Consider the following 24,931-nt stretch of genomic DNA (forward strand, 5'->3'; position numbering starts at 1 on the left):
CACAGCAGGGAGGGCTGAGGGCCGAGGGGAAGGTGCAGCGATGAAACCGGGGCTACAGGAGTCAAGGCCACATCATGGAGAAAGCATGGTCCCGAAGGAAGAAACAGCCCAGGCCCTGGCATTCAGCAGCAGCACCGCTGTTCTCTGCTGTGTGGGGGACAACTTGAGCCCTGTGGGGCTCTTTTGTAGCCATTCACAGGCTGGGTTTTCCATCTGCTGTGGTGCCCAGCCCTGTTACAGGTGTACAACCATCTAGGAAGTTCTGCCTCTCTGGGGCAGTCCGTACGCCTCCCTGCAAGGGGGCTCAAGCTCAGCCATCCTACCTTTTATTCTGCATCGGTACTTTTATCAGCCGAGTGGAAACTCTTTCTGCAACGCTCCCTTTCATTTTGCATCAGCCAATGCTTCAGCCATCTGACTTCCCGCTTGGCCCGTCTGCATGGGGTATTCACAGCTTCCAAGCAGGGAAGCGGAGGAACACGTGGCACCCACTCACCTCCCCTGGAACCTCACGTGTAGTGGCAGAACCGCTAGAAAGCCTAAAGGGTTGGGATACTCTGAGAAGGATTAACACTCCCAAGTCCTTCATGTCATATTTCAGCCAGGCGGCTTTCCTCTTTCCATTCCCTTTGAATCTCAAAAAACTGGCCCTAGAGTAACTTTTGTGTTGCTGCTCAGGAACCACGGGTGATGCTGAGAAACAGGCCGATGCGCTTCCCGGTCTCCCACACAAACCAGCCTCAGCGCCAGGTTTGCAGCACGCCATGAGCACACTCACTGCGGGCAGGCAACGGCTGCTGCCAGAGGCAAGACAGACCCGCTCCAAACAGCCGGGATGAGCCACAGCTCTGCCAGAGAAGCAGTTTATTATGTGAAGAAGAGTAACCATCTGTTGTGCCTATAAGGTCATACCTTGCTACCTGCCGAAAGCCTAACAACTAAAAATGCTTTAACATTACTAGCACCTTTGTCAGCCTCTGCGTCGATACCAAAATGCTTTTCCTGCATCCCCTGCAGGTCCAAGATTCCTCAGGAGAGAATAAGCCCATCTTAAATGTCCTCCTTTCACCAGCACCCCCCCGGTGTACCCCAGCGTAGACTACAGTATGACAGTTATCCACCCACCCAAATCCATTCCATCCCCTCCAGCCCGTTGCTCCCACCGCAGCCCCGTAGAAGTGAGAGCGGAAAGTGATGCTTCGTGCAGGTTTCCAGCTTGGGACAGGACTCAGGCTCTGGGAGAAAAGGAGAGAGGCAAGGAAGCCACGCAGGGACATTGGCTATAAAGAAACCACAGAAAGCAGTAGACACCGTCTTCTCTTTGCTGCTGCTCCGGGGCTGGCTCCCAAGACTGAGCCTGAAGGAGAGGTTAGCTGTCCTAAAGGACGAGCTGTATTCCACCTTCTGTCTGATCAGAGCGTTGGTCCCTTTCGCCATTTGAGTCTACACCCCTCATTCCTTCCTTTCCCAAGTGCCCAGGGACGGGGAGCTGCGTCTCCCCCCACACTGCAGAGGCCCTGCTTGCGCTGGGGCTGTCCCGCAGGGCCACCCTCTGACGCGGCTACACAACCCTGGCCAGATGCCTTCCCTCACAAACACTGGAGATTCAGGGGCAGAAAGGACCACTGCTTCTAGACCCCGTACTTCACTGCTGTTCTTTCTTATAAATTAAAGTCAGACTTGGGAAATTCTCTAGACCAGAAGAGCAAGAGTCTTCCTCCTCTGCAAAAGCGTACTCATCTGGGTGTATTTCACCAAGCAGGTTGTTGTTGGACAGGCATCGGGCATTCTCAAGTCCTCCCTGAACCTCTTTTGTGTCAAGCAGAGTCTGACTTTCCTCCTCGGTCTCACACAGGACAAACCAGGTGAGACGGGACAAGATCGGAGCCAGACCAGGTGACAGTGTTTCCCTTTAGTCTTGTATTCTAAGGAACTAAGAATGCAACTGCATGAAGCAGCCTCCAACTTCTTTCTAGGTATTTTTCCCTTCTAGCCATTAGCAGTGCAACACCTTCAAGGAAAACAGGAAAAAAGAAACAAAAAACCATCTAGAAAACACCAAAGAGACATAATTGTGCCAACATAAGGTGACACCATGGGGCTGCTTTGCTGGGTTTCACCAGCCCAGGGGCTCTGCTGGGAGAAACGCTGTCTGGAATGGACAACCAGTCCACCACAACACAGCTGGACTGCGCAAGCTGAAGCAGAGCAGCCACTGTCAACAGGCATCCAGACTGCAGTCCAAGAAGGAGGTACAGCCTGGTGCGAGGAAAGGTGCCGAGGAAGAGTCCTGCTGCCACGCAGTAGCCCAGCTCCTGGGTACAAACCCTGCTGGAGCCTAAGGGAATGGTGCAGAAGGTGCCTTTCTCTGGAGCAGGTTGTCCTCGAGTTCAACTCTTCTCCTGGCTGCCCCGGAGCAGTGCAAAGAGCAAGGAGAGCATCAGGGAGCACAGTGACGCTGAAACATTTCCATGGGCGTGTGGGAGCAGATTCTGCCCATGGAGAGCATGAAGAGGTGCCAGAGACAGGGAAGAGGGAGCACCACTGCCCCTCCACCTGCCCAACCCCCCGAGCCAGGCTGGCAGCAAAGGAGGGACAGCGAGAGCAGTTCACGGCTCCCCAAACCAGACAGAGCAGAGAGAGGGGTGGCCAGCAAAGAGAGAAACAGAGCGTGGTCCAGAGGTTCACACCGTCTGTCTCTCAAAGTCAAGGCAGATGGGAGACGGGGCAGAAGGACTTTGGTCCCTTGTGAGGTGCTTTAGGGCCTCTAACGTAGTGCACAGCGCTGCATTTGCGTGGCAGCACCTGCTCTAGCTAACAAAGACAGCGACAAGACACAAGCTCTGGCAGCAGATGCAAGATGGGGCAAGAGGGGTCCAGACCTGGTTCTAACCTTTGAGACCAAAAGGCATTCTGAGACCTCTTAAAAAAAAAAATCCTATTAGAAACCATTTCTGCATGGGACACCAGACGCTGCCCGAGTCCTAGAAGTATCCAAGGCTTCTGGACAAACAGTGCCCTTGATGAAACTCTGATGACAGTATCGCCCCTGCCCAAGAGAGAACAGCAATGCCAGGGACAGTTTGCACCAACCCCACTATGGGTTAAAGACCCTCTTCTACAGCGTTGCACTGCCCCACAGCTGCTGCGAGCCAAGAGCCAGGTACGGGGGACACCAACATCCAGAGAGAGCGTTTTTCCTTAGATAAAAAAGAAAGGGCATGGAGGAGACTGATGTCCAGCACAGCCAGACTACAGGAGTCTGGTCAGTTCTTCTTGCTGCTGTGGCTCTTATTGTTGAACAGACTGACTTTGCTGGCAGGTGCCATGGACAGAGAAGGAGACTCCAGCTTCACCTTATCCAACAAAGTCTTCTTTATGGCTGCTGGGGAGATCTTCTCTTGGTCTGCCAGATGCTGCAGCTCCCTGCAACGGCATGGTGGGAGAGAAAGACATAGGAAAAGGAGGAGACAGAGAGCACGGGGGACATGTTCTGCAGGCTCTTTAGGACTTCGTAGGTGCCCACCTTGTCCGGATGCAGGAAGCCTCCACAGCATTGATGAGGAGTGAGCGAAAGCCACCGCTCTCCAGGAAGTGCAGGGCATGGATGGTGGCTCCCCCGGGCGAGCAGACGTTGTCCTTCAGCTGACCGGGATGCTGCTCAGATTCTAACAGCATTTTGGCAGCACCCTGGAAGGAAGAAGAGAAAACAGCTGCCAGAACTCTGACTGAGGAACTGACTGTCAAATACTCCCGTTCTCCACTGCACGGAGCAGCACCCAACACTCACAGTGGGCAAAACCAGTCTCCCGCCCGAGAGCCATTAGCAGGCTGCCAAAACACTGGTCAGAGCGGACAAAGCCTGCAGAGGCGTCACGGTTCCCCAGGCCCCAGCTCCCACACCACCATCAGCGCCAGCAGATTGCTGCGGACACTTCCTACGTTCCCTCATCAGGAACCTGTGTGCAGTCAAACCAAACACGTTTCTTAAAGTAGATTCAGTAAGAGGGCTGAGATAATTTCAAACTGTGATGTGCAGAATACTCTGCAGAGAGCAGGCACGGACTCACAAGGTGTTCTGGAGGAGGAAATACTGACCAGCAAAGCCTGTGCTCCCAGTCGGACGGCCAGCCTGCGGGGAAGTCCCATTTTCACTCCCCCATCCGCCAGAGCATCCAAGGCAGTGAACGCCTGAGACCAGACAGAGGAAAAAGGTGATGGAAAATCTCTACTCCAAGACTGATGTTCTCAGGGCGGAGAGAATCCAGGGCTCCAGGATCACACTGTGACTCCTGTTGCTTACAGGCTTGACAAACGCCTCCCCCTTTTCTGCATGGGTGCCCTGCCAGGCTTCCCTCCCACTGGTTCCAGCTCAGGAATAGGGGGAATGGGAGAAATTCAGTGTCTGGGTCGTACTAAATACAGGCCCACATTTTGCAACAGACGTGTGGCCACTGCACGCTGGCTGTGGACTTCAGACTCATCCAACTGGTAATGGACTTTTGTTGTTGACCCAAACTGGTTATAAACTGGACACCTGGATTACCTGTCCCATCGCGAATGCAAGTGATGAGAAAAACAAGAAATTACAAACTGAAGTTGCAAAGATTTCACTGCGGGCAAAGTCTACTATCCTCCCCAAGGCTGTTGCGAATTAAGGAAGCAGCACGTACATATGCAGGGCCACTGCCGCTGAGCCCCGTTACGGCATCTATCAGGTCCTCTTCCACCTCGGTGCAGAAGCCTACACTGGCCATGAGTTGTTCCAAGAGCTTCCCATCCTCCACATCCGCATGAGTCCCAGTGGCGTAGACTGTAGCACCTTCCCGGACAACCACAGGGGTGTTGGTCATGCACCTGATCACTTTTGGTGTGGGGCAGAAGGTAGAAAGTTTCTTAGGATAGAAAATTATTGGAGAGAGAGAGAGAAATGAGCTTTAGTGCGTATTTGGCATACCAAAAAGGCTGTCTAGAAAAAAAAAAAGTCACAAGCAGAGGGAAAAGAGAGACTCCTGTATTCCAAACTCCCAACTCTGAGCCAAAGCAGCCAGAACTTAAATGTGAAGTCTTTAGGCAAGCTTTATTTCAGCAAATAGGAAGCTGGGCCGAGCTGCTGTTGGAAGCAATACCCTGAACGCCTCATCCCGCATCAACTCACGAGCCTCCAAAACAGCTTGTAAAGACACTTAGCACAAAGTCTGCAGAAATTCAGGGGAGACGGCCCACCGCTGTTGAGAGAGAAAAGATCTGATAGCCCGTCATGTAATGGAAGAGCTGGGACAAACTCTCACAGCTTTTTCTGCTGCGGACGGGCAGAGCCAGCCACAGCGGCGTGAATTCCCTCCCTGGCCCTCGCTCCTGGCGCCAGAGGACGGGATGGGCTCAGGACGGGCTCCTGCACGCTCCTGCCCTGCTGCAGCCGCCTCCCGGGCACCGGTGTCGCCACGGTGGGCCCCGGCCCGGCCCCAGCCCCCCCTCACCTTCTCGATGGAGCTGATGGTGACACCGGCCGCGCAGGAGACCACGATGTGTCGGGGCTCGATGTCGGGGCCCACCTCCTCCAGGATGAAGGGGATGATGGGGGGCTTCACGGCCAGGAAGAGGACGTCGCTGCTCTTCACCGTGTCCTTGTTGCTCACCGTGAAGTTAACGCCCATTTTCTGCACCGGTTGGGGACAAACGGGACCGCTGTGCCCAGGGCGGCCCGCGGGGGGGCCGTCGCCGCCCGTCCCCCGCCTCTCGCCCGCTCGCCCTCACTCACCCGCAGCCCGCTGACGGTGGGCAGGTCGGTGTCCGGGGAGCTCGCCGTGATCTTGTGCGCGGCCAGGACTCCTGCGAACGGCAACGCGCGTCACACCGTGCGGCTCGGGCCCCCCCCCTCCCTTTCGCCCCCCGGGACCCGGGCCCACCTGCCGCCGTGAAGCCCCTGGCCAGGGCGAAGGCGAGCTGCCCGGCCCCGATGAACCCCACGCTCATGGCGGTACGGAGCGAGTGTGGAGCCGACCGGAGCGATGCTGTGCAGCCCGGGGCGGGGCGGTTACAGACCGGAGCGGTGCTGTGCGGCCCGGTGCAGACCGGGGCTGTGCTGTGTTGTGTTGTTCCGTGCGCCCTGTTCGTACCGGACCGTCCCGGCGCGCCGGCCCCACCAGATCCCGCCCGCGGCCGCGCCGCCGTCCACGTGGCCGCGCAGGGAGGCGGTGCCGCGTGGCAGCGGGGCGGGGTGCCGGAGCGCAGCCAATCGGCGAGCGGCAGGGAGGGGGCGGTGCCGGCTTCCCGCCACTCAGGGGCGGGGGGCGGTGCCAGCGGCGCGGCCCTCGCCAGCCATTGGTGCAACCGGCGCGCGGTGTTGCATCATTCACCGCCGCCGGCGTCCGCCGCCGCGCCGCGCCGCCAGGGGGTGCTGTCCGCCCGCCGCTCCGCGCCGGCGGCGTGTGCCTTTCTGGAAGGTTCGGTGGCGCTGCCCTGAGGGCCCGGCCCTGGCACCGCAGGTCGGGGTGGCAGCGCGGCGGGCCCGGGCCCTGCCTAGCCGCCGTTCCGGACGGTCCTGGGCCACTCCCGCCCCCGCCGGACGCGGTAGGGCGCAGCGCGGCCCGTCCCGGTGTCCGGGCCCGGTCCCGGAGGTGGCCGTGCGCCCCGGTGCTCCTGCCCGTGGGAGGCGGGAGGCGGCGGTGGCCGGGCACCGCCTGCCCGGGAGGGGGCCCCGAGCGGTTCCGCTCCACCGGAGCATTCCCGGCCCCGAGCGGCCGCTGCCTCGCCCGGGCGTCGCCGGTCAGATCCCGGCGTGAGGCGCGTCCCCCCGGGCCGGGCGGGCCTTCTGTCGCCTGAGGGCTCGGTGCTGAGTCCGGGGAAGGCCGCTGCGGGCCGGGCCGGTGTGAAACGGGTCAGTGTGAAAACCGGGAGCGGGACGGCGCTCGTGTCCTGCCTGTGATCCGAACCCAGCGGCTTCTCTCCTCTCCTCGGGCTTTTTTCTTACTCCTTTATCCACAGAAACAAATCTCGGCACATCTCCTGCGGAGGAACGTTCTTAAACATAGTTTTTTGGGGTCACTGAATCCCGGTCTTCAGACAGAGAAGAAGAAAAAAAAAAGAACGTTACCAAAGTCCAACCCGTTAAAGATTAAGATGTTTTACATCTATATATTTCGGGTTGGGATCCTCTAGGAACCGTCTAGATTGTTTGCAAACACAAATCCATAATTCAAAATTAAGGCATGTACTTGCTGGCAATAGTTTACCAAAAACATTTGAGACTGAGTGGTGACACGGGATGGCAGCAGACAAGTTACTTGACTTATTAATTAAGGGGAAAGACGAGCTCTGGAAATAAAGGGGGTTTTAATTAACTGAATCATGACAGGGTTGGTTGTTAAAATCATATTAAGCAGATATCGGATGTTCTCTGTCCTAGATTGGGTAATCTCATAGTTTCCACTGGTTGGTGAGTGTTTTAACCACTGGAGCATGAGGTTTTGATTTTTTTTTTCCTCCTAAAAGGGTGGATTGTTGTCCACACAATCTTTTTTTGCCATTTTGACCATGCTAACATTTTTTGCTCAGTCTTTGGCTGGCAGATGAGAAAGCTAAATCTGAACACACTGTTCTTGGCAATGACTTGTCTTTCCACTCCTCCAGTCACTGGGATCATCATTTCCATGTTAAATTCCTCCTTATTGTGACGGCACTAAATTTCACCCCCATTGTTTCCCAGTTACCTGTTTCTCTTGGGCCTTTCTGGCACTGGGTAAGTTGCATCAACTCGTGTCATTAGCAGATTTTATCGTACTCCTGCTAATTGCTCCTACTTGGTGCCAACTCTTCACAGCAAAAAGCAAAAAAAGCGTGAGGAGCTTCCGACAGACCCCACTCCCGACAGACGCGTCGTCGTTCTGGGAGCTGCAGCCCTGGACGCCGCCGTCCCGCTGCCGGCCTCCCCTGGGCCCTTCGGAGCCGCCCCGGAGGCTGCGGGAAGGGGCTTTCACGGAGGGGCATTCCTGGGTTTGCTGTGCTCAATTTTGTAAGAGAAGCCGTGATGGCTCACAGTCACCTCTTTGATTTTTAGTGCTCTGTAATAATAAAAAAACGTGTCATTTTCAAGCGTGACCCAGATCGATTTGTCCAGGTTGGCAGGTTTAAAAAGGATACACCGTAAACGCTCGAGGTTACTTTTGTGTGCAATGGCTCTTTGTACGCTGCCTCCTGCAACAGAAAAGATTTCTTTTCCCAAGTTTGCATTTCTTATTTGTACAACCCCTTAATTTGTTTGGGTGGCAAGAAACGGAGCTCTCTCCCACCCTGTTTTATCTCTAGAGTAGACGGTCTTGGGTCTTGCCCTGGGATGCGCTGGGCAGCGTCTTGTTGGGCCGTCACCATCCCGGCTTCCTGCCCTCGGGGGGGACGTGCGGGAGGGAAGAGCCCCCGGGAGGCTGTTTCCCTCCTCGGGAGGCTCTTTTTCCCCTCGGGAGGCTGTTTCCCGCATTCCCTTTATGCTGGATGCCGATTCTTGACCTGTTTCATGGGCTAATGGTTCCCACCGCTAACGGCTGGTTCTCACTCAGTAGCAGAATTATCCAACACAATCTGTCCCAACGTTTTTTTCCTTTGCCTTTCAAACCCCATACAAAGCACTGATGAAAAGTTAAGTTTCCTTCCTTTTTCCTGAGTGACTCTGCCACAAAGAATGTCAGTCAAGCCTCGGACGTCTTGTCTATATACTTTTTTGGGGCTGCGTTCAGGCTCCATCCATCAAAATAAACTGATCTGTGCTTTCCGGCAGAAAGCCGAAGGGCTATTCCTGGTGAAACAGAAGCTGTGTGGAGAGCAAGATGAAAGTACACAAATCTCTGGAGATGCAGCATGTATGCCTGCCATTCAGCTTTATTTTAATTTGGTTAAAAAATAAATCTTGCTTCTGACAGTCAGCTACTTTAGATTTTAATCAAACCTATCCAGACCGCATGCTTTCTGCACAAGTACTCGGGCTGCTTTGGCTTCTCCCTGGATCAGAAACGAAGAACATTTCTTCCTATTAAGCTTGAAATCTGAGCTATGCAGTGTGGGACTTCAAAGCGGGTGTTTTGTCAGGGATGGGCCAGAGAAATGCAGCTCCTCGGTGACGCAGAGAGATCGGGAATCCTCGTGCCCGCTCTGCTCTGCGGCGGCGCTCACAACTTGTCACCATTCTACACAAGTTTTGTCGTGTCCCGTCCGTGCCCACCCCCGCCCAGGTTTGGTCTTTCACGCAGCACTGCGAGATCGGTTAATCTCTGCGTCCCTTCCCCCCCCTCCCCCCAGAACTGATCTTTAAGCTTGCAGAAGAAGAATTCCTGACATCAGTATAAATAAACGGTGGCACATGAACCGAGACAAAGCACGTGCCAAGGTACCTTCTGGTCCTGCTCGAGCGAAGATGTCAAGCTACACGCAGTTATTTTGCCGTTCGGCTCTTTTCTGCACCCTGTTTCTTGGCAGTAGAGCCCTGATTTCGCAAATTTTCATTCCTGTAATGACTCAGTGTTTGCTAAATAGGAATACCCCATGCTTCCCCCCAAGGTGCGTGCCTGAGGATATTCTTTTCCTGCGCTAAACAGCAAGGGAGAGGAGAGGAAGGGAAAGGACTGGTAATCTTCAAAATACTCTTACAGCTATGATGTTCTTCTCAGAAACATCCCGACTGGAATTTCCCACACTTGCAAGCATTTCACATCTCACCACACAGCCCAAACTAACCCAAACTCTGAGGGATTGTTTTTCATCCCCAGAGCTGGTGTTCCTTGATGCAGCTTTTAACTTTCCCACTTCCTGGGTAGTCACTTGATTACGGTTAAGCGTTGGTAAGAGTTTCAAAATCCTCGGTGTCTTTCCTAATATTGGGCTCAGCAGCCCAGTAGCCTGCAGACCCTCTGTTGCAGCAGCCATTCCTGTGGCCCGGAGATGAAAAGCCATTTTCCACGCTCCGAACTGCATTGTTTCTCCAGGCGGCTGGGGCAGATGTTGGGCGATGGGGGATGTGGGCTTTTCCCAGCATCAGCTGCAGCTACAGGTCGTGTAGCGATGGGACGAGGGGTAACAGTTTTGAAGTGAAAGGGGAAATTTAGATTAGACATTAAGGAAGAAATTCTGTGCTGTGAGGGTGGTGAGCCCCTGGCCCAGGCTGCCCAGAGAAGCTGTGGCTGCCCCATCCCTGGAGGGGTTCAAGGCCAGGCTGGACGGGGCTTGGAGCAACCTGGTCTGGTGGGAGGTGTCCCTGCCCAGGGCAGGGGGGTGGCACTGGATGGGCTTTAAGGTCCCTTCCAACCCAAACCATTCCATGATTCTATGATTTGCTGGTCCAGTCGGTCTTGACCTCGAAGTTTGGTTGATGGCTCTCATGCCCGTGCCTGGCCAGCACCCACTTCCCCGCATCCCCAGTGGCCGTCCCTCACGACACCAGGGCGGCTGTGTGGCGGCAGAGCCACAGTTCAGAGGTGGGAGACGAAGCGGATGCGCTGGGAGTAGGCCAGGTCCACGATGTAGAGCAGGAGGTTGACGTAGGTGAAGATGGCGACCACCAGCTGGCTGTCCCAGGGACACCTGCCCTTGGCGCAGAGCCCGGGGCGCCGCGGGGAGCCGTACTTGCTGTCGAAGCAGAACACCGGCCAGATGACGGCTGCGCTCATGTAGAGCAGCACAGCCCCAAAAGTGTAGATGACCACAGAGCGTTCGAAGGGGAACCACAGCACGGCCGTCTTACCTGTGACACTGAAGGCCACCACCACCACCGTCACCACAAAGCAGAAGCTGTAGACGGCCACGCACCACTGTGTCGCCACGTATTTGCTGTACTGGCTGTCGTTCACCAGCGCCCCAAAGATGATGCAGGCCACGAAGGCCTGCACAATTTTCAGGAGCCCCGAGACGGTGGCCATGTAGCTGGTGACTTGTCCCGGTTTTGCCCGGGTTAAGAACACCTCGGCGGCGTACGCGACAAACAGGAGGCCTGCGAAGACACTGGCGGCGATGCGGAAGTCTCTCACCTCGCAGCCGATGGGGTAACAGTCAAGCTGGACGAAGTAGAGCGGGTAGATCACCGCCGCCGTGACAGACATGAGCGTGGCCAGCATGGCAAAAGCGGCAGTGAAGTTTCCCCAGGAAATGCTCAGGCAGCTGTGCAGGTGCGTGAATTCGCAGGTGATGATGAAGACGGTGATGGCGAAACAGAAGGTCCAGACAAACATGCAGAACGTGCCGTAGGCTGCACTGAATCCCCCCCGGTGGGCCACCAGGCTGAACGTGGTGCATCCTAACGTCATCTGCAGCAAACGAGCTATTCCCACGGGGGACGTCACAGCCGCCGTGTTCAGATACGGCCCTCCTGTGCTCTCCATCATCTTTGCAGTCCGGCAGACAATGCAGTTAAAGCCCCCACAAAACGTCCTTTCAGGGTTTTGCTGCTTTTTCCTGAGTCACACCTGGTACCGGAGCAGCAGAGCCGCAGCTCGAATCCCCGCCTCGTCCCTCCCGGTGCCGGAGGTGCTGCCTCTGACGCTGAGTGTGCGTTTCTGGCAGCCTCTCGGCGCAGACTTGCCGGCTGCAGGGACGTTACTGGCTGGCTCTGCCACCGGCCGCGATCTCAGGGTGCCGCCAGCAGCTCCCTCTGGTCTGAGACCTGCCCCGTGCTCTGTCCTTTCCCCGTCTCCTTTCCCGCGTGATGGCCGAAAGGGTCGCTTTCTCCCTGGAGGCTGACGTTTATTCCATTTCAGCCCTGCAGCTGTAGCTCTCTGCCGCGCTGTTCGCAGGAGCCCAGGAGTATAAATAGGGGCTATATTAATAGTTCTGGAATGAGTCCTGCCCCCCTCAACTGCCGTGAGCGGGTGTTATTTAACACTGAAACTGCGAGCCCCATCAGAGGATCTTGGTTATCCTTCTGCTACTCCTCTGGCAGCGCGGGGGTCCCTGGAACGCCGGGGTTCTCCCGGCAGCCACCCCACAGCGGGGTCTGTCCATGGAATCGGGCCGGGATCCAGCCACGCTGCAGGAGCAGGAGCTCGGTCCTGCAGACCCAGGGCCCCCTGCGCGGGGGCACGAGCCCGAAGGCATCACAAGCCCTGTAAAAAGATTTAGGCCAGAGGCTATGATAAAAGCTGACTCACTTTGCTGCATTTGATCTGGAGCAGTAATATATTTGCCTGCTGTGAAAGGCCCTGCCGTGCTTTGCGCATTAGTGAGAGCTTGTGGCTGTGAAGGTTTTGAGCACTAGTCCTCACCGTCTCCTTAAACTCTTCCCTGTCTCTGCTTTACTTATACGGGAACCAGTTATTCTCGTATCTCTGAATGCCAAAACTGGATACAATTGTAAAAAAAAAAAAAAAAAAAAAAGGCAAAAAAAATTGCTTTGATATTCTTAGCTCTGTTTTGGAAGACAGATTTCAATATATCGCATCAGACCCTCCCTCCTGTTGGATCAAAGCTTTCCCAGGTAGCCGTTTTTGGTATACGTTTCCCCAGACTTGGCCCCTGCCCAAAAGTCTCTTAATTCTAACTCTGAAAGCCCCCAAGAAAATTTCTGATGTAATTTCAGAATGGGAAAAAATGAAACACACAACATAGTAGAAAAACTCCTCCCTTACCTGATGGCAGCACCGCTGACTCCCCGCCTGCAGACCAGCTCTCGCCGTGCTGGTCCCAGCGCGGACGCGGGGTGCTCCCAGGAGCTCTGCAGGGAGCAGCCTGAGCCGGGGCCAGCCCAGCCTGGAGCCCGAAAACCACCCTGAATGGGCCCGGGGGGGCATCAGCTGTGCTGACAAAGTCTGTAACTTCCTAACGACCCTCACACTTGGCAACAATAATAATAATTGCTTAATCGCTTAATATTGTTGTTTCTGATTTGTATGTTAATGTAACGATGAGACACCTAACCAACGAATCGCCACATGCAGTGCCAGATACTACAACGAAGATCTGACAAAAGCGAGTGTCTGCTCCAGTTTTTGACCGTAACACGTAGTTCTGGGGCAGCCCGGGTGCGTCCAGGTGGGGGACGCGGCTCTGCCTTCCCCCATGACCCTCCCTCCTGCTGGATGGGGGCTCTGACGGCCGGTTCGGGGACCTTGGGCAGCTGGAAGCCCCCAGCCCCTGGAAGAACACCCATGTCAGCAAACGGCTGCCAGCAAGGTCTGCTGGCACCAGCGCTGGCGTGGCCCCTGCGCGGCACCTCGACCACAGCTCAGGCTGCCGGGATGCAACTCCAGAGTCTCCGCTTGGAAAAAATGGGCTTTGGAGGCAACGCGGCAGGTTCCCGGCTGCTGGTTCCCCCCTCCTCCCTTGCTCTCATACATCTTGCCAACACAACTGCTCTAGGAGTTGGATCAGGGCACTAATCTCAGATTTTAAGAAGACCAGCAGAAAACTTGCACCTGACATGGATTATTTTTAACCTGGAGGCGTCTCTGGTCTGATGCACACAGCAGACGTGCACGGGTGCATCCACGCAGCATCGACAACTGGGGCAGCCAGGACCGGGGGCTTGGACAGGAACTGTTTACGTTAGTGCTGCCGAAAGTCACTCGTGATCCAGCTGTGGCTCAAGACAAGAGACAGATGGAGGCAGACGTCGGTTACGGCAGGATTGCTCGCGGTGGAAAGCAGCTGCAGCGCTCCAGCAGCTCCCCGCCAGTGTTTTGTAGGCCAGGAATAACTCTACGGAACGATTTGTAGGAGAACAGTAAAAATTCTGTGGATGTTAAGATAAAATGTGTCTAACTTCAGCTTTGTCACCGTCTTGTAACCTCAGTGTCTCACAAAAATCCCTCCCATTTTCCTTAAAAAGACCTGTGGTGCTAAATGTAGAAAACCTGCATTCATTTGGGGTGGAAGTTGCACAATTAACATCACAACAACCAGGAAATGCAGCGAGAGCCAAGGAGCCCCTGGTGAAGGTGCTCTCACCCCCAGGTCTTGCTCTTCCTGACTCTCTGTGATGTTAATCCTTCACCTCTACCAGAGGACAACTCTTCCCTCTCAGACAGAAAGAATATCATCTAGTCATAAGATCTGAGTGTACAAACACGCTGTATTGTATTTTCCAGTCTTGCCCTTTTTGCCACTGGCTTCCACACAGCAGATGTCACTGGGGATGAACTTAGAAGTGCCAGTTTACCAAAGGCTTGGGAAAATTATATTTATTGCACAAGTACAAGAAGAAGTATAGAGCTGGATGTGACTTCCTGGGTTACAGATCCCGATTTCTGGCTATGACATGTAACCACATTGTATAATTTTTCTAACAAATTAACCAAGTTCCCCTTTAAAAATATTTCCGAGGCATTTTAAAAGACTGTTGCAGTGGCGCACTAAGCGAGAAGAGTGACCCCTGACTCCCAGGGATTTTTTCCTGTGCTTGCAAGGAAAATATCCCCCCCAAACACTTTTTGCCTTTTAGAAATTAACCTTTGAATTAATGTTTTAGATTTAGAATTAGTTTACCTGGATACACGTAACCAGCTCTGCAAAAAAAGTATTCCAAACTTCAACAGTGGCACTTACACTTTACTGTTTCCTAGTAGGAATACATCGCTGGACGCAGCCCAGGGCACTTGCCACATCTACGGGTGCATCACCTTGTGTATAGTCGTCCTGCGAAGAGCTGACGCGCAGCGGTCCCCGCGGTGCTCCCGATGAACCAGCGCACAGCAGGAATTCCGGACGCTGCTCAAGTACCAGCACTTTGACTCCACGTGACTCCAGCCCCAAAGGAATCCCATCCTCCTGGACGCTTTCCCAAATGTTGTCTGTACTGAAGAAGCCTCTTAACTTGGTGGCATGAAAAATGTAATCAGAACAATTTTACTTGTATACCCAAGTCATTAAAACATAAAGGATATTAGTAATCCCTATATTGTTCTTAGGGAAACTCCACTCGTAGTTTTCCTACGTTTCGGTTCTGCTGGGAGCACCGTTCATTTTCTCTTTAGCTACTTTTTTACCTTAAATGCGTACTAAACCCATCTTGTACAACAGGATGGGTAATTTCCTGGGTGGCGCTGCCGGGCTGCTGAAGCCCATGAAAAGTAACCAAATGGCTGCAGTTTTGTTCAGTTTTGGTTTTACTCACCTAAGACAGCGGATGCTACAAGCAGCATTACCATTTTAACCTGGCAAGACTTATCTTCAAAGTGCATGGAATTCTTCTAAAATTAGGCCCTAATTTTTTTGTGGCCAAACGCGTTGTATAACCATTTACGCAAGTGCAGGCGAATGCAAAGTCGGTATCAAGGACTCTGCAGAAAGGATGTCATTATGCTCCTCGCGCAGGTTTGTCTGCTCCAGCCGCGCACACGGCAGCGTAAAGCGCTTTCCCTGCCGAGGAACGGTCTCCCGCTCCCTCCAGCTCCGCATTCACGATCCCTCCCGTCTTCTCCTCCCATTACCACCGACGGGGATTCTCCCTTCCGAGGTGGGCGTGTTCGCAAACGACTAGAAGAACAAAAATATGTTCGTGCTTGTCTTGTGTTCTCTGCCTTTCATGTTCCAAGTGCTCCCCATTTTAAGACGGGCCAGACGGTCTGATCAAACACTTCTCTCACTAGAACAGAGGCCTTTGCTGCAAAACCAGATCTCCCTGCATCTTAAAATGCAACGCCCCCAACACCTGGCAAATCACAGTCAAGCTGAAAACGCCGTGCAAGTAGGCAAGCATCAACGCCGGGTGAAAATCTCTGTACTTAGACCTCGTATTGCAACCTCTCATCAGCGCAACAATGACAAAGCGTACTGCAAGGGGAACACAGAAGTCTAATTATTACAAAACGTCAATACCACCCTCAGCCCTTTTTTCCCAGGCACAAGTGATCACAAGGATAACCCATCCAAATGAGCAGCATAAACAACTTTACAAAGACATATGTATGGTTCTCTGGTCAGCCCTTATAAATAGCGTTTTACATATTAAAATAAATATGTCCACGTTGCCAAAGTAGCAAGAGGTTTCTTCGTTATTTAAAAAAAATATGTTACAAAACAATATCATTTATATTTCTTGCTTAGTTTAAAAAAAGTAATAAAAAAGTCATTTTATAAAATAATACGAAAGTAAATTGAGTACAAGAGTGTCCATCCCTAGCACGTGTCCTGGGTTCGTATGTTATGACTCATCATGAGATGCTGACCTCCAGGAAGTCATGTAATCATTCCTTCACTTCTAGTTGGACAAAAGAAATCCAGTGCTTGCTTTTTTCACCACTTGTATCAAGTCTATGATGTAAAATTCATGGCAAGGGAAGAAGTCCTAGATCTGGGGAAGGTTCTCATTGCTGCTATTTATGGCTTTGCTACTCCCTGTATCAGATTGCCTTGTGTAACACAGGATATGAATGGCCAAAACTCAGCCCTGGCGTTTGGAGGCAATGAGTTCCAGTCAAATAGTGTAAGCAAGAAATTGCCCTTTTTTTTTTTTTTTTTTTTTTTTTCTTTCTTGACACATCCTAAGTGTGCAAGAGTGTGGGAGCACGTGGGTGTGTACAGGTTTGAGCATGCGTGGGTGTGAGCGTGCGTCTGCCTGCATGAGCGTAAGGAAGAAGATTAGAAAGTGTGGGAGAAGGGCTTGGAGTCTCCTCCGGATCTAATCGCTCTGCCCCTCTGCAGCCCCCTTCCTAGTTACCACTGCTGAGCATCCCCAGGAGTTTGCTGGGCTCCAGGCCCTGCTGCTGTGCCATCTTCTGAACATCAAAACCCATGTGCATGAGGAACTGGATGACATTCATCTCCTGCCCTGTGAACTGGTCCCTGATAGTGGGGCAGGAGGGGTTGCAGTGGGGCCAGGGACAGCTGTCGATCAGGTGAATCGGGCAGCCTTTCAGAGGGGCCTTCCCATTTTTGTTGCTCTCGTGTAGGCTCCGATCCCAACAGTGCAGGGCCCGGGGTAACGATGTCCCCTTCACCTGGATGTCTGTCCAGTGGCTGAAAAGACAAACCGCACAGACTGCATCAGAGGGGCCGGGCTGCCGGAAAGGGTTCCTTCCCCTACCGTTTCCCTGTGACCTTTCATAGAATCTGCAAAAGCACTCACTTGCGTGTAATGATCTCATGAGACAAACAGGCAGGAGCAAAGCTAGCGCTAAAGGAAAAAAGGAAACAAGGATTAGGTCTTCGAAGGACAAAGTAACTCCTGCTAAATAGAACCTTCCGGACTAGATAGAGGGTGGAATTTTTGCTGCTCCTGGCAAGATTTTTAGAAACAGCAATGACTATCATGACATAAAACCTGACTGGACTGGAAAACATCCAGAAGAAAAGGGATTCCACCCTGCCTAACGGTGCACATTTGCAACAAGAGACTCCCGAATGCATAAACCAAGTAAGGCGCATTAACGGTTCCTCCTCTGTTGCCTCATCCGCTCTCTGCATGTTTTACAGTCAGCACTTTTCAAACATCCCTGTGAGGTTAACGGCCGTGCAATGGCAAGGAGTCTCAGACCTCACCTTGGAGGTAGGAAAGAAAAAAACCACCTTCCTATCAATAACAAAGGGTAGCTGATAATTGTGAAGCTGGAAATTACTTTGCACTTATCCAGAAATTAAAAAGGCAACACTCTTGATGTAGACTAAGAGTTACCAAATTTACAACATTGATTTCTGCAGAGATCACAGAATCACACACGCAGAATCACAGAATGGTTTGGGTTGGAAGGGACCCTAAAGATCATCTAGTTCCACCCCCGCTGCCCTGGGCAGGGACACCTCCCACTAGAGCAGGCTGCTCAAAGCCTCATCCAGCCTGGCCTTGAATCTGAGAGATCTCAGAAATTCTGCTAGGATACCGGATAGGAATGTCTCTTAGAAATAAATGTGCCAGGTTTTCCTCAATGAAATACTTACGTCACATCCTTCAAGGTGTTTCTCAGCTCCCTACCCAGATTCTGGATGTAGAGCCACTGCCCCTCCTGAACAGGCTGGCCAGTGAGGTGTACGTTGTCTACAGTAAGCTGGGCCTCATCAAAGAGCCACTGGACAACAAAGACTGGACCTAGGAAGACAAAAAATTTGGAAAAGGAATTGCTCTAAGTTAGCTACGGATACAGAGGAAACCCTAGAATACATTTTATGTCTCTCCTTTGATACTTACATCGAAGAGTAGGGTAAATCTTATATCCAAAAAAGCAATTCCATTCCTCTCCCTCTTTAAACTGCAGCTTACAGCGTTCAGGTACGATACCATTCCAGTACCTAGAAGACAAAGCGATAACAGAATGAAAGTCATAGCACAGTCTTAACAGCAGCCTTTTCATATCCCGGTCTGTTTCTGTTCTGGTTATAGTTCCAACTTACTGCGCAGAGCTCTTGCTTGGCTACATTGTCCCTTGAACACGTTTTAGAGCATCTACAATTGTACACTTTCTTTTGCATGTCTAGATTTTAAATGATCATCTTTTCCAATAAAATCATTGAAAAACCACTCATGTAGATGATAAATATTCTTTAAGTATCAAAATGAAGGAAGACAGAGAAGGAGGACATCTTCTCCGCACTCTAATCTCTTACAAAATTGTTCTTTAGAGCATCTGACTGTACCTTATTCCTCTTCTGATGGCTTCTGTTGGAGCACACGTTATGGTATCGATACAGTCAGTTCTGCGATACTGTTTATTATCCAGGAACCATCCGGAGTCTGCCAGGCCTCGAACCTGAATCCCTTGATAACCCATCTCCTCCAGCTGCTCTGCCACGCGATCCACGTTCAGGAGCACTCCTGTCCCTCCAGCACTGCAACGGCAACGGCAACGTTCATGCTGCAGTCACGGAGCACGCACGGCCTCGCACACGCACCCTCCCACTCCCTAAATAACTTTGCCTACCCACAGGACAATCCACTGCTAACTTGGTGGTCACCAAGATATTTCCTTGCTTTGCAAAACACTCAGAAAAAAAGCCACGGCTGAGTAACCATCTGATACCTCAGAAACCAAACCCTGTTCTTGTTCTTTCTCCTGGGAGATAAATATGCTGTACATCATTTGCAAGGGGTTTGGCTGCTAAAACCCGGAAGAACCCGAAGTGAGACAAATTCACCCTCTGCAACTTCCATAATACACCCCTGTGCAACACACGGCGAGTGTGCCACAGCTTTCTGCAACGTAGCACCATTCAGAGCACCCGCATCAGGCAAGTCTGATTTTTTAATTCAGATGTCCCGAATCTATTCACAAGAGGAATGCGTCTCATGGTGTGGGCCAACAGGAGCCAGCATTCTCGATGCAGGGAAGAATGAACACATTCCCTCCCTCTTGCAAAGCTTGTACCTCGTTGTTATTTTCTCCATTTTCTCATCAGTGTACCTGGACCAAAAGCTGAGTAAATAACATTATATCATTCCCTGTTGCACAGCTGAAAGAAGAAAACTGAGAAGAGACACGGGCTTTGCTGTGTTGGTGTTACTGTACTCCTAGAAGAGGTTTTTCAGGATCTGCTGAGACCTCCTCCCTAACAGCTTTCTACTGTGCAAATGTCTTCACCACAGGAAATCTTGTTGATACCCACCTGCTCCCCGCTAGCAGCAACACCTTTGCAGTGCTAAGGCCTTTTCCCACCAGCTCCTTTATAACCTCCTGAATGATCAGTGCTCCCATGAAGGCATATTCATCTGGAAGAGATAGATCAGTGTCAATAAAACTCTTTCCTGTCCAGGCTAAGACTTTTGTTTCTTCTCCACAAATGCTTAAGAACCTTAGGAAGGGATCATGAGCCTAAAACCGGCCCTTTTTCTCCACCTCTATCAAGTACATCCAGCAAGAGATACTCCCACTTGTACAAAGCTCGCTTCCCTGAAAAAGACTGCATAGAGAGCGAAGAGAATACACAATAACACGAGCACGCCTTCCTACAGCAGCGCTTAGGAACCGGTAATCTCGGAGAAGGAAATCAAGAGCAAAGAGGAAGGCGCTGGGACCCTTCCTTGATACACGAGGAACACGCAGACCTTCCTCCCACCCAGGATCTCAGTTCCAACTTACTGCATCCCTTTTTTTCCCCAGTTCATAAAGCCAATTCAGACAAGCAATGTTTCACAAAATGTTACACCTACATAGACAGCCACCGAAAGGCAGCCAGGCGTGCTGAGGTGTAACTGCTTCATGGGAACAACCACAAGAAGCTATGATGAAGTGAAAAGGTCCCTTACGGTGACAAAAAGTGCACCTGTGGTATCCACGAGTGGTCAGTTTCTCAATGTACGAGTTAGTGGAAGAGCCATCGAGTGACACCGAGTTCTGGTTTAAGGACAGACCTCACAGACCAACTCAAAGAAAAGCATTAACCTTCTGCCTTTTCAGTGCCATGTCACAAGAGCATCTTAGGCCACATTCTTTTGTTCACAGCAGCGTACATCAACAGTAATTCCATTCTGTTCAAAAAAACCCCTTCGCGAACAAACGAGAGGAGAACTAAGCCCCTGGTGTTTCTATAGACATTACTGCACCCAGACACCGATCCTGCTTAAACTGGGAAAACCAGAGAAGCACCTGAGGTAGAATAATTCATTTGCACAACATCCAGCTTAATCTGGAAGTGGACTCCTCTGAGCAGACTCCCAGAGTTCCATCATCATCAAAACGACAGCCGATGGTAATGCAAGTATCAAGACGAACTGTTCTTCGTTTCGCAAAGAAACCTGCAGACAGCTTTACCCTGACACACGACGGCTCCTGTCAAAGGCCAAATATCCTCCTGATAGAGAAGTCTGAAACCAAATTCACGGCGCTTGCCTCTCAGATGAGCCAAACCAAAGTCGCATGCAACAGATCACGGCTCCTCAGCTACACCATTTAATTTGCCACATGCTGGAACCTGGAGATTCATCTAAAAGGAATCCGGTTCCTCTAACCGTCGCGTACTGCAGCAGTGTAACAGCTCTGCAAGCAGTGGCTCTGAACTATGTCAGAACAGCCCGAGCTAAAGAGATCAGGATGTTTTATCTGGAAGTAGCTTGATATTCTTTCCTGCCCTTCAGCAAGAAAAAGCCTGTTCTTCATTCACGTAATTTCACAGAAGTCTGGCCATATCCTTTAATGTGTGATGTCTGGGGCAGCAACAGCCCATCAGCAACACTCACTTTTCTCAGACTTGGAAGAGGCACCGCTCCAAACATCACTTGAGCAATACGGGATGAATCTGTAAGAGAGAGTTGTGTGAGCACTGACGTTCCTTTGACATGCAAGCAGGGGTGAGGACAGGGTCAAGTAACTGGAAGAAAATTAAACCCTGGGGAGGGGAGAAGGGAAGAGTTTCTTGTCCAGCTAGACAACTTACCTTCTTGCACACCAACTGACAATTATAACTGTCCTGAATTTTCTCATGAACACTGGTAGTTTTACTGAGTCAAAACAATAAATAATGTGTCTTTTATCAATCTAATTGAAGCACTGAGTCCAGTGGACAGAACAATGGGCCAAGATTTTGCTCTTAGCTGCCCCACTGATACGGTGGACGGCCTGCCACAGCCAAACTCTCTGTGCTTCCGTTTTTCACATGAAAAATGAGAAGACCTTGTCAATGCAGCGTAAATGCTGACTGCAGCCACTGGAGGTTTTGGCAGGAATGAAGTTATCTTCACATTTTTGTCTCCAGCTTGCAGCATGCAAATTAACATCCCTCTCTTCTGCCTTTCCCTCCTATTTAGACGCATATATAAACCGGTGTCTTTCTCGTTTCTCTCTTTGAGCTAGAAGAGCTGCTCCACGCTCCTCTCCCATTGGCAAATGTGTAACATACCATCAGCCTACCAGGCACAACAGTATCTTCCACTTCAGCTATTCGAGAAGGGTCTCTGAGCTATCCCAGTTTGTCTTCATTAGACCCCACAACTCCAAGGACACTGGACTAAAGTTTCTCCAGACCTTGCCAACGCTACTTGTTAGAGCTGAACTAGAACAAATGAGGAAACGTACAATTTTCTCTTGCAAGTACTAGTCTTAGTCTGTCTTTGTAGCATTGCTGCTGGCCACAAGGCAGGAGATGCTGTCTAAGTATAAACCTATTTCCCCTCGTTGTCCCTCCTTACACCATGTTTGCGTTCCACCAGTGGGGATTTTCTTCTGGCTGCGATGACAGGATCCCAGTTCCTGCAGATGGGCACAAAGAAACATGGAATGTACAGATGACAGTCTGTGACTTCAGAGAAACAGTAAGAATCTCACGCGGGATCTCTGACCACACACAAAACAAACATCCACAATGAAAAACATTGGTGAGGAAAGCGGAAGGAACATTTCTAAATTTGTTCCTAGGCAGATGTGACTTTCAGAATTCGGTTCACGCGAGATGAAGCCTATCTAGAAGCCTCTCGTGGCACAGAGAAGAACCTGTGGCACATCCGTAAAATTAAGCACTTCTCCAAAAAACAAATCCTAGCAAGTTAATTCCAACACACGCAATTACAAGATCTGTATGAATGATGGAGGTTTAAATATTCAGAAAGCTGGAGCATAAGCAGCGAGAATGAAAAGAGAAGCTCAAGACTTCTGTGCTGAGTCAGGAGCGCCCCGAGCATGGGTATCCGCGGTGCTAATTCCACCTTACGCACGATGACGGAAGATGCTACAAATGCTTCACGTATGCACCAAATGGATGCTTACACACAGAGAACCACTGAGCTGGCTAAGTAATGCTACGCAACTGTAAGCGGGGAAAATGTGGAAGGACCCAGCTCAAGGTAAAAGCCAGATCCGATTCCTCCCTGTGCACGCGGGGCCCGTCTGACCGCGGGGTAAAGGGCACCCAGCAAGAAAACGCATCTGTCACAAGAAACAGAGCGAGAGGCTCGGGAACGGCTCTTCTGACAGGGCTAAGAGAAGCACAGAGACTCTTTAAAAAGAAAAAACTAAACCCCAGCTCTGAAGACCCCGGCAGGTTTGTGAGTGCACGCGTGCATTTAACATAGAAAGAACACACTGGCCAACGTCCGGCGCTGTCGGCCGGTGACAACCACGTGCCCAACGCCTGCGCACGTCGGGGCGTCTGTGACAGCTCCAGCGAGCGGGGAACGCGTGCCGTGGGGGAACGCGTGCCACGGGGGAACGCGCGCCGTGGGGGGAACACGTCCCGTGGGGCATCTTCCCACAGCACCGATGGACGGGCCGCACCACGCCGACACGTCCCTGTCACACGGCAGCGACCACGTGCCCACGAGGACGACGCCACCGCCGCTGCGGTGCCCGGCCCATCCCCGGGGCCTCGGGCCCGTCCCGCGGCGGGGGGGCAGGACTCACCCACTCGTGTCGCGGGCCACTCCCGGGAGCTCATCAGCCTGCGCATGGTGTCGTAGCGGGTGTCGCAGTTCTCCCTGTTGAAGCAGTACCACCCTCCTGGGGGAGAGAGGGCTCAGCCGGCCGCCCGAGGGGCCGCGGGCGGCGGGGTCGGGGCGCGGGGGGCGCCAGCGGGGCAGGAGGGGCCGCCCGCGGCGGCGGGACTCACCTTCCAGGAACAGCAGCCACCGCCGGCTGCCCTTGGACTCCTTCAGGTAGTACCTGCGGACAAACGCGCCGGGACGGCGCGAAGTCAGCGGCCGCCGGGCCCGACCGACGCCGGGCCGGGCCGGGCCGGGGCCTCGCGCCCGCCGGGCCCCGCCGCCGCCTCGCGGGAGGCGCTCGCTGCACCTGTCGCCGCTGCGCCGCGCGTCGCCGCCAGGTGGCGCCAGAGCCGCGGGGGCCGGGCCGGGGGCGCGCGGCGGCCGGGGCCGGGCGGCGGGAGCGGCGGGAGCGCGGCGGGGCCGGCGGCGGCGCGGGGACTCACCCGGCCGGGCTGCCGTCGTTGCAGGTGACCGAGGCGTTGTGCAGGAGGTGCAGGCGCAGGTCGTGCGGCAGCGCCTGGGCCGAGCAGGGGTACAGCGACTGCGCCAGGCTCTTGACCTGCGCCATGAAGCTGTCCATGTTCCCCTCCACCGCCGTGAAGTCCAGCGGGAAGCTCTCCGCCGCCGCCGCCTCCCCGCGCTCGCGGGCGGCCGGGCCCCGCCGCCGCCAGCCCTTCCTGCCCTCGCCGCCGGGCCCGGCGTGCAGCAGCCCCAGCAGCAGCAGGAGGTGCACGGCCGCCGTGCCCATCGCCGCCCGCCGCCACCCGCCGCTCGCCGCGGCGGCAGCCAGCCCCCGGCGGCGGGCAGCGCCGCCCGCGCTCCGCCGCGCCCCGCCGCGCCGCCCGCGGGGACGGGGGTCGGCGGCGGGCGGCGAGGGCGGCGAGGACAGCGGCGGCGCGGGGTCGGCGGCGCGGCTGCCGGCGCAGGAGCCCGCCGCCCGCTCCCAGGCGGCGAGCATGACAGAGGGGCACGGAGTGCGCGGGGAGCGCGCCGGGGGCGCCGCCAGCCCGGGCGCCGCGTGGGGCAGCAGCCGGCCAGCCCCCGCCCTGCCCTGCCCTCCGCCCCCTCGGAGCGAGGCGGAGGGAGCGGGGGGTCTGCGCCGCACCGGCACGCCGGGACGCTCCGTCGGGGCGCGCCCCGCGCCCCCCGCCGCCGGCGCCGCCGCCATCGCCGCCCCTGCCGGCGCCGGGGCCGATCGGCGGCGGCCGGCGGCGCCCGCCAGCCTCGCCCGCGGGGCGGCGGGGGCGCGGGGCGGCCGCTCGCCGGGGCCGGGGCCGCCCGCGGAGGTCGGGCCGCGCGGGCGCGAGGACCCGCACGTGGCAGCCCCCGCGGCGGCGCCCCCCGGCCCGCGGCGCCTCCCCGCTCCCCCCCCCTCCGCTGCCGCCCCGACGGCGGCTCCTCCCCGGCTCCGCGCGGGCGGCGCTGCCCGCCCCGCCCCGCGCCGCCCCCGCGCCCCCCCGCCGCCGTCGGTGCGGGCCGCCCCGCGGGTGGGGGGTGCTCCGCGGTGCCGGGCTTCGGGAGCCGCGGGAAGCCGGGACCGTCATTTGGGCCGAGAGAGCGGCGGACGGCCGGGGCGGGTGGCGGGTCGCGGACGGCCGGGGGGTGCCGCCGCCGTGG

At 54.1% G+C, this 24,931-nt stretch overlaps 3 protein-coding genes across 4 annotated transcripts; all 3 read right to left on the reverse strand.

The window, feature by feature from the left end:
- Window positions 1-858: 858 nt before the first annotated feature.
- On the reverse strand, window positions 859-6,203 carry PYCR1 (pyrroline-5-carboxylate reductase 1). The gene is made up of 7 exons (XM_063352391.1): window positions 5,910-6,203; window positions 5,762-5,832; window positions 5,481-5,660; window positions 4,674-4,895; window positions 4,099-4,191; window positions 3,527-3,690; window positions 859-3,426 (listed from the first exon to the last, which is right to left on the reverse strand). Exons 1-7 carry the CDS (start codon window positions 5,974-5,976, stop codon window positions 3,267-3,269), a joined length of 957 nt encoding a protein of 318 aa, XP_063208461.1. The 5' UTR covers window positions 5,977-6,203; the 3' UTR covers window positions 859-3,266.
- A 2,653-nt stretch (window positions 6,204-8,856) lies between these two features.
- MYADML2 (myeloid associated differentiation marker like 2) lies at window positions 8,857-12,267 on the reverse strand. The gene has a single exon (XM_063352534.1). The coding sequence runs from the start codon at window positions 11,364-11,366 to the stop codon at window positions 10,458-10,460; it is 909 nt and encodes a 302-aa protein (XP_063208604.1). The 5' UTR covers window positions 11,367-12,267; the 3' UTR covers window positions 8,857-10,457.
- A 1,205-nt stretch (window positions 12,268-13,472) lies between these two features.
- NOTUM (notum, palmitoleoyl-protein carboxylesterase) lies at window positions 13,473-24,124 on the reverse strand. Of its 2 annotated transcripts, XR_010073335.1 has the most exons (12): window positions 23,758-24,124; window positions 23,440-23,492; window positions 23,235-23,330; window positions 22,028-22,088; window positions 21,080-21,138; window positions 19,510-19,612; window positions 18,544-18,735; window positions 18,098-18,198; window positions 17,851-17,998; window positions 17,042-17,089; window positions 14,521-16,932; window positions 13,473-13,674 (listed from the first exon to the last, which is right to left on the reverse strand). XR_010073335.1 is itself a non-coding variant. In XM_063352420.1 (11 exons), exons 1-11 carry the CDS (start codon window positions 24,060-24,062, stop codon window positions 16,626-16,628), a joined length of 1,473 nt encoding a protein of 490 aa, XP_063208490.1. In that variant the 5' UTR covers window positions 24,063-24,124; the 3' UTR covers window positions 14,169-16,625. The 2 variants fall into 2 exon arrangements, 1 of the variants encoding a protein (XP_063208490.1); XM_063352420.1 differs by lacking the exon at window positions 13,473-13,674 and having other exon boundaries at window positions 14,169-16,932.
- Window positions 24,125-24,931: the final 807 nt, after the last annotated feature.

The sequence above is a fragment of the Chroicocephalus ridibundus genome, chromosome 14 (assembly GCF_963924245.1).
Source record: "Chroicocephalus ridibundus chromosome 14, bChrRid1.1, whole genome shotgun sequence".
Taxonomy (NCBI): domain Eukaryota; kingdom Metazoa; phylum Chordata; class Aves; order Charadriiformes; family Laridae; genus Chroicocephalus; species Chroicocephalus ridibundus.

Excerpts from the sequence above, each read along its gene's own strand:
- PYCR1 (XM_063352391.1), bottom strand. The coding sequence starts at position 5,976 with ATGAGCGTGGGGTTCATCGGGGCCGGGCAGCTCGCCTTCGCCCTGGCC. Across the intron at positions 5,833-5,909 it reads CAGGGGCTTCACGGCGGCAG|GAGTCCTGGCCGCGCACAAG; the intron begins GTGGGCCCGGGT and ends TGCCGTTCGCAG. Across the intron at positions 5,661-5,761 it reads CCACCGTCAGCGGGCTGCGG|AAAATGGGCGTTAACTTCAC; the intron begins GTGAGTGAGGGC and ends CAACCGGTGCAG.
- MYADML2 (XM_063352534.1), bottom strand. The coding sequence starts at position 11,366 with ATGATGGAGAGCACAGGAGGGCCGTATCTGAACACGGCGGCTGTGACG.
- NOTUM (XM_063352420.1), bottom strand. The coding sequence starts at position 24,062 with ATGGGCACGGCGGCCGTGCACCTCCTGCTGCTGCTGGGGCTGCTGCAC. Across the intron at positions 21,139-22,027 it reads TGGTGGAACGCAAACATGGT|ATTCATCCCGTATTGCTCAA; the intron begins GTAAGGAGGGAC and ends TCTCTCTTACAG. Across the intron at positions 19,613-21,079 it reads CTCTTCCAAGTCTGAGAAAA|ATGAATATGCCTTCATGGGA; the intron begins GTGAGTGTTGCT and ends TATCTCTTCCAG.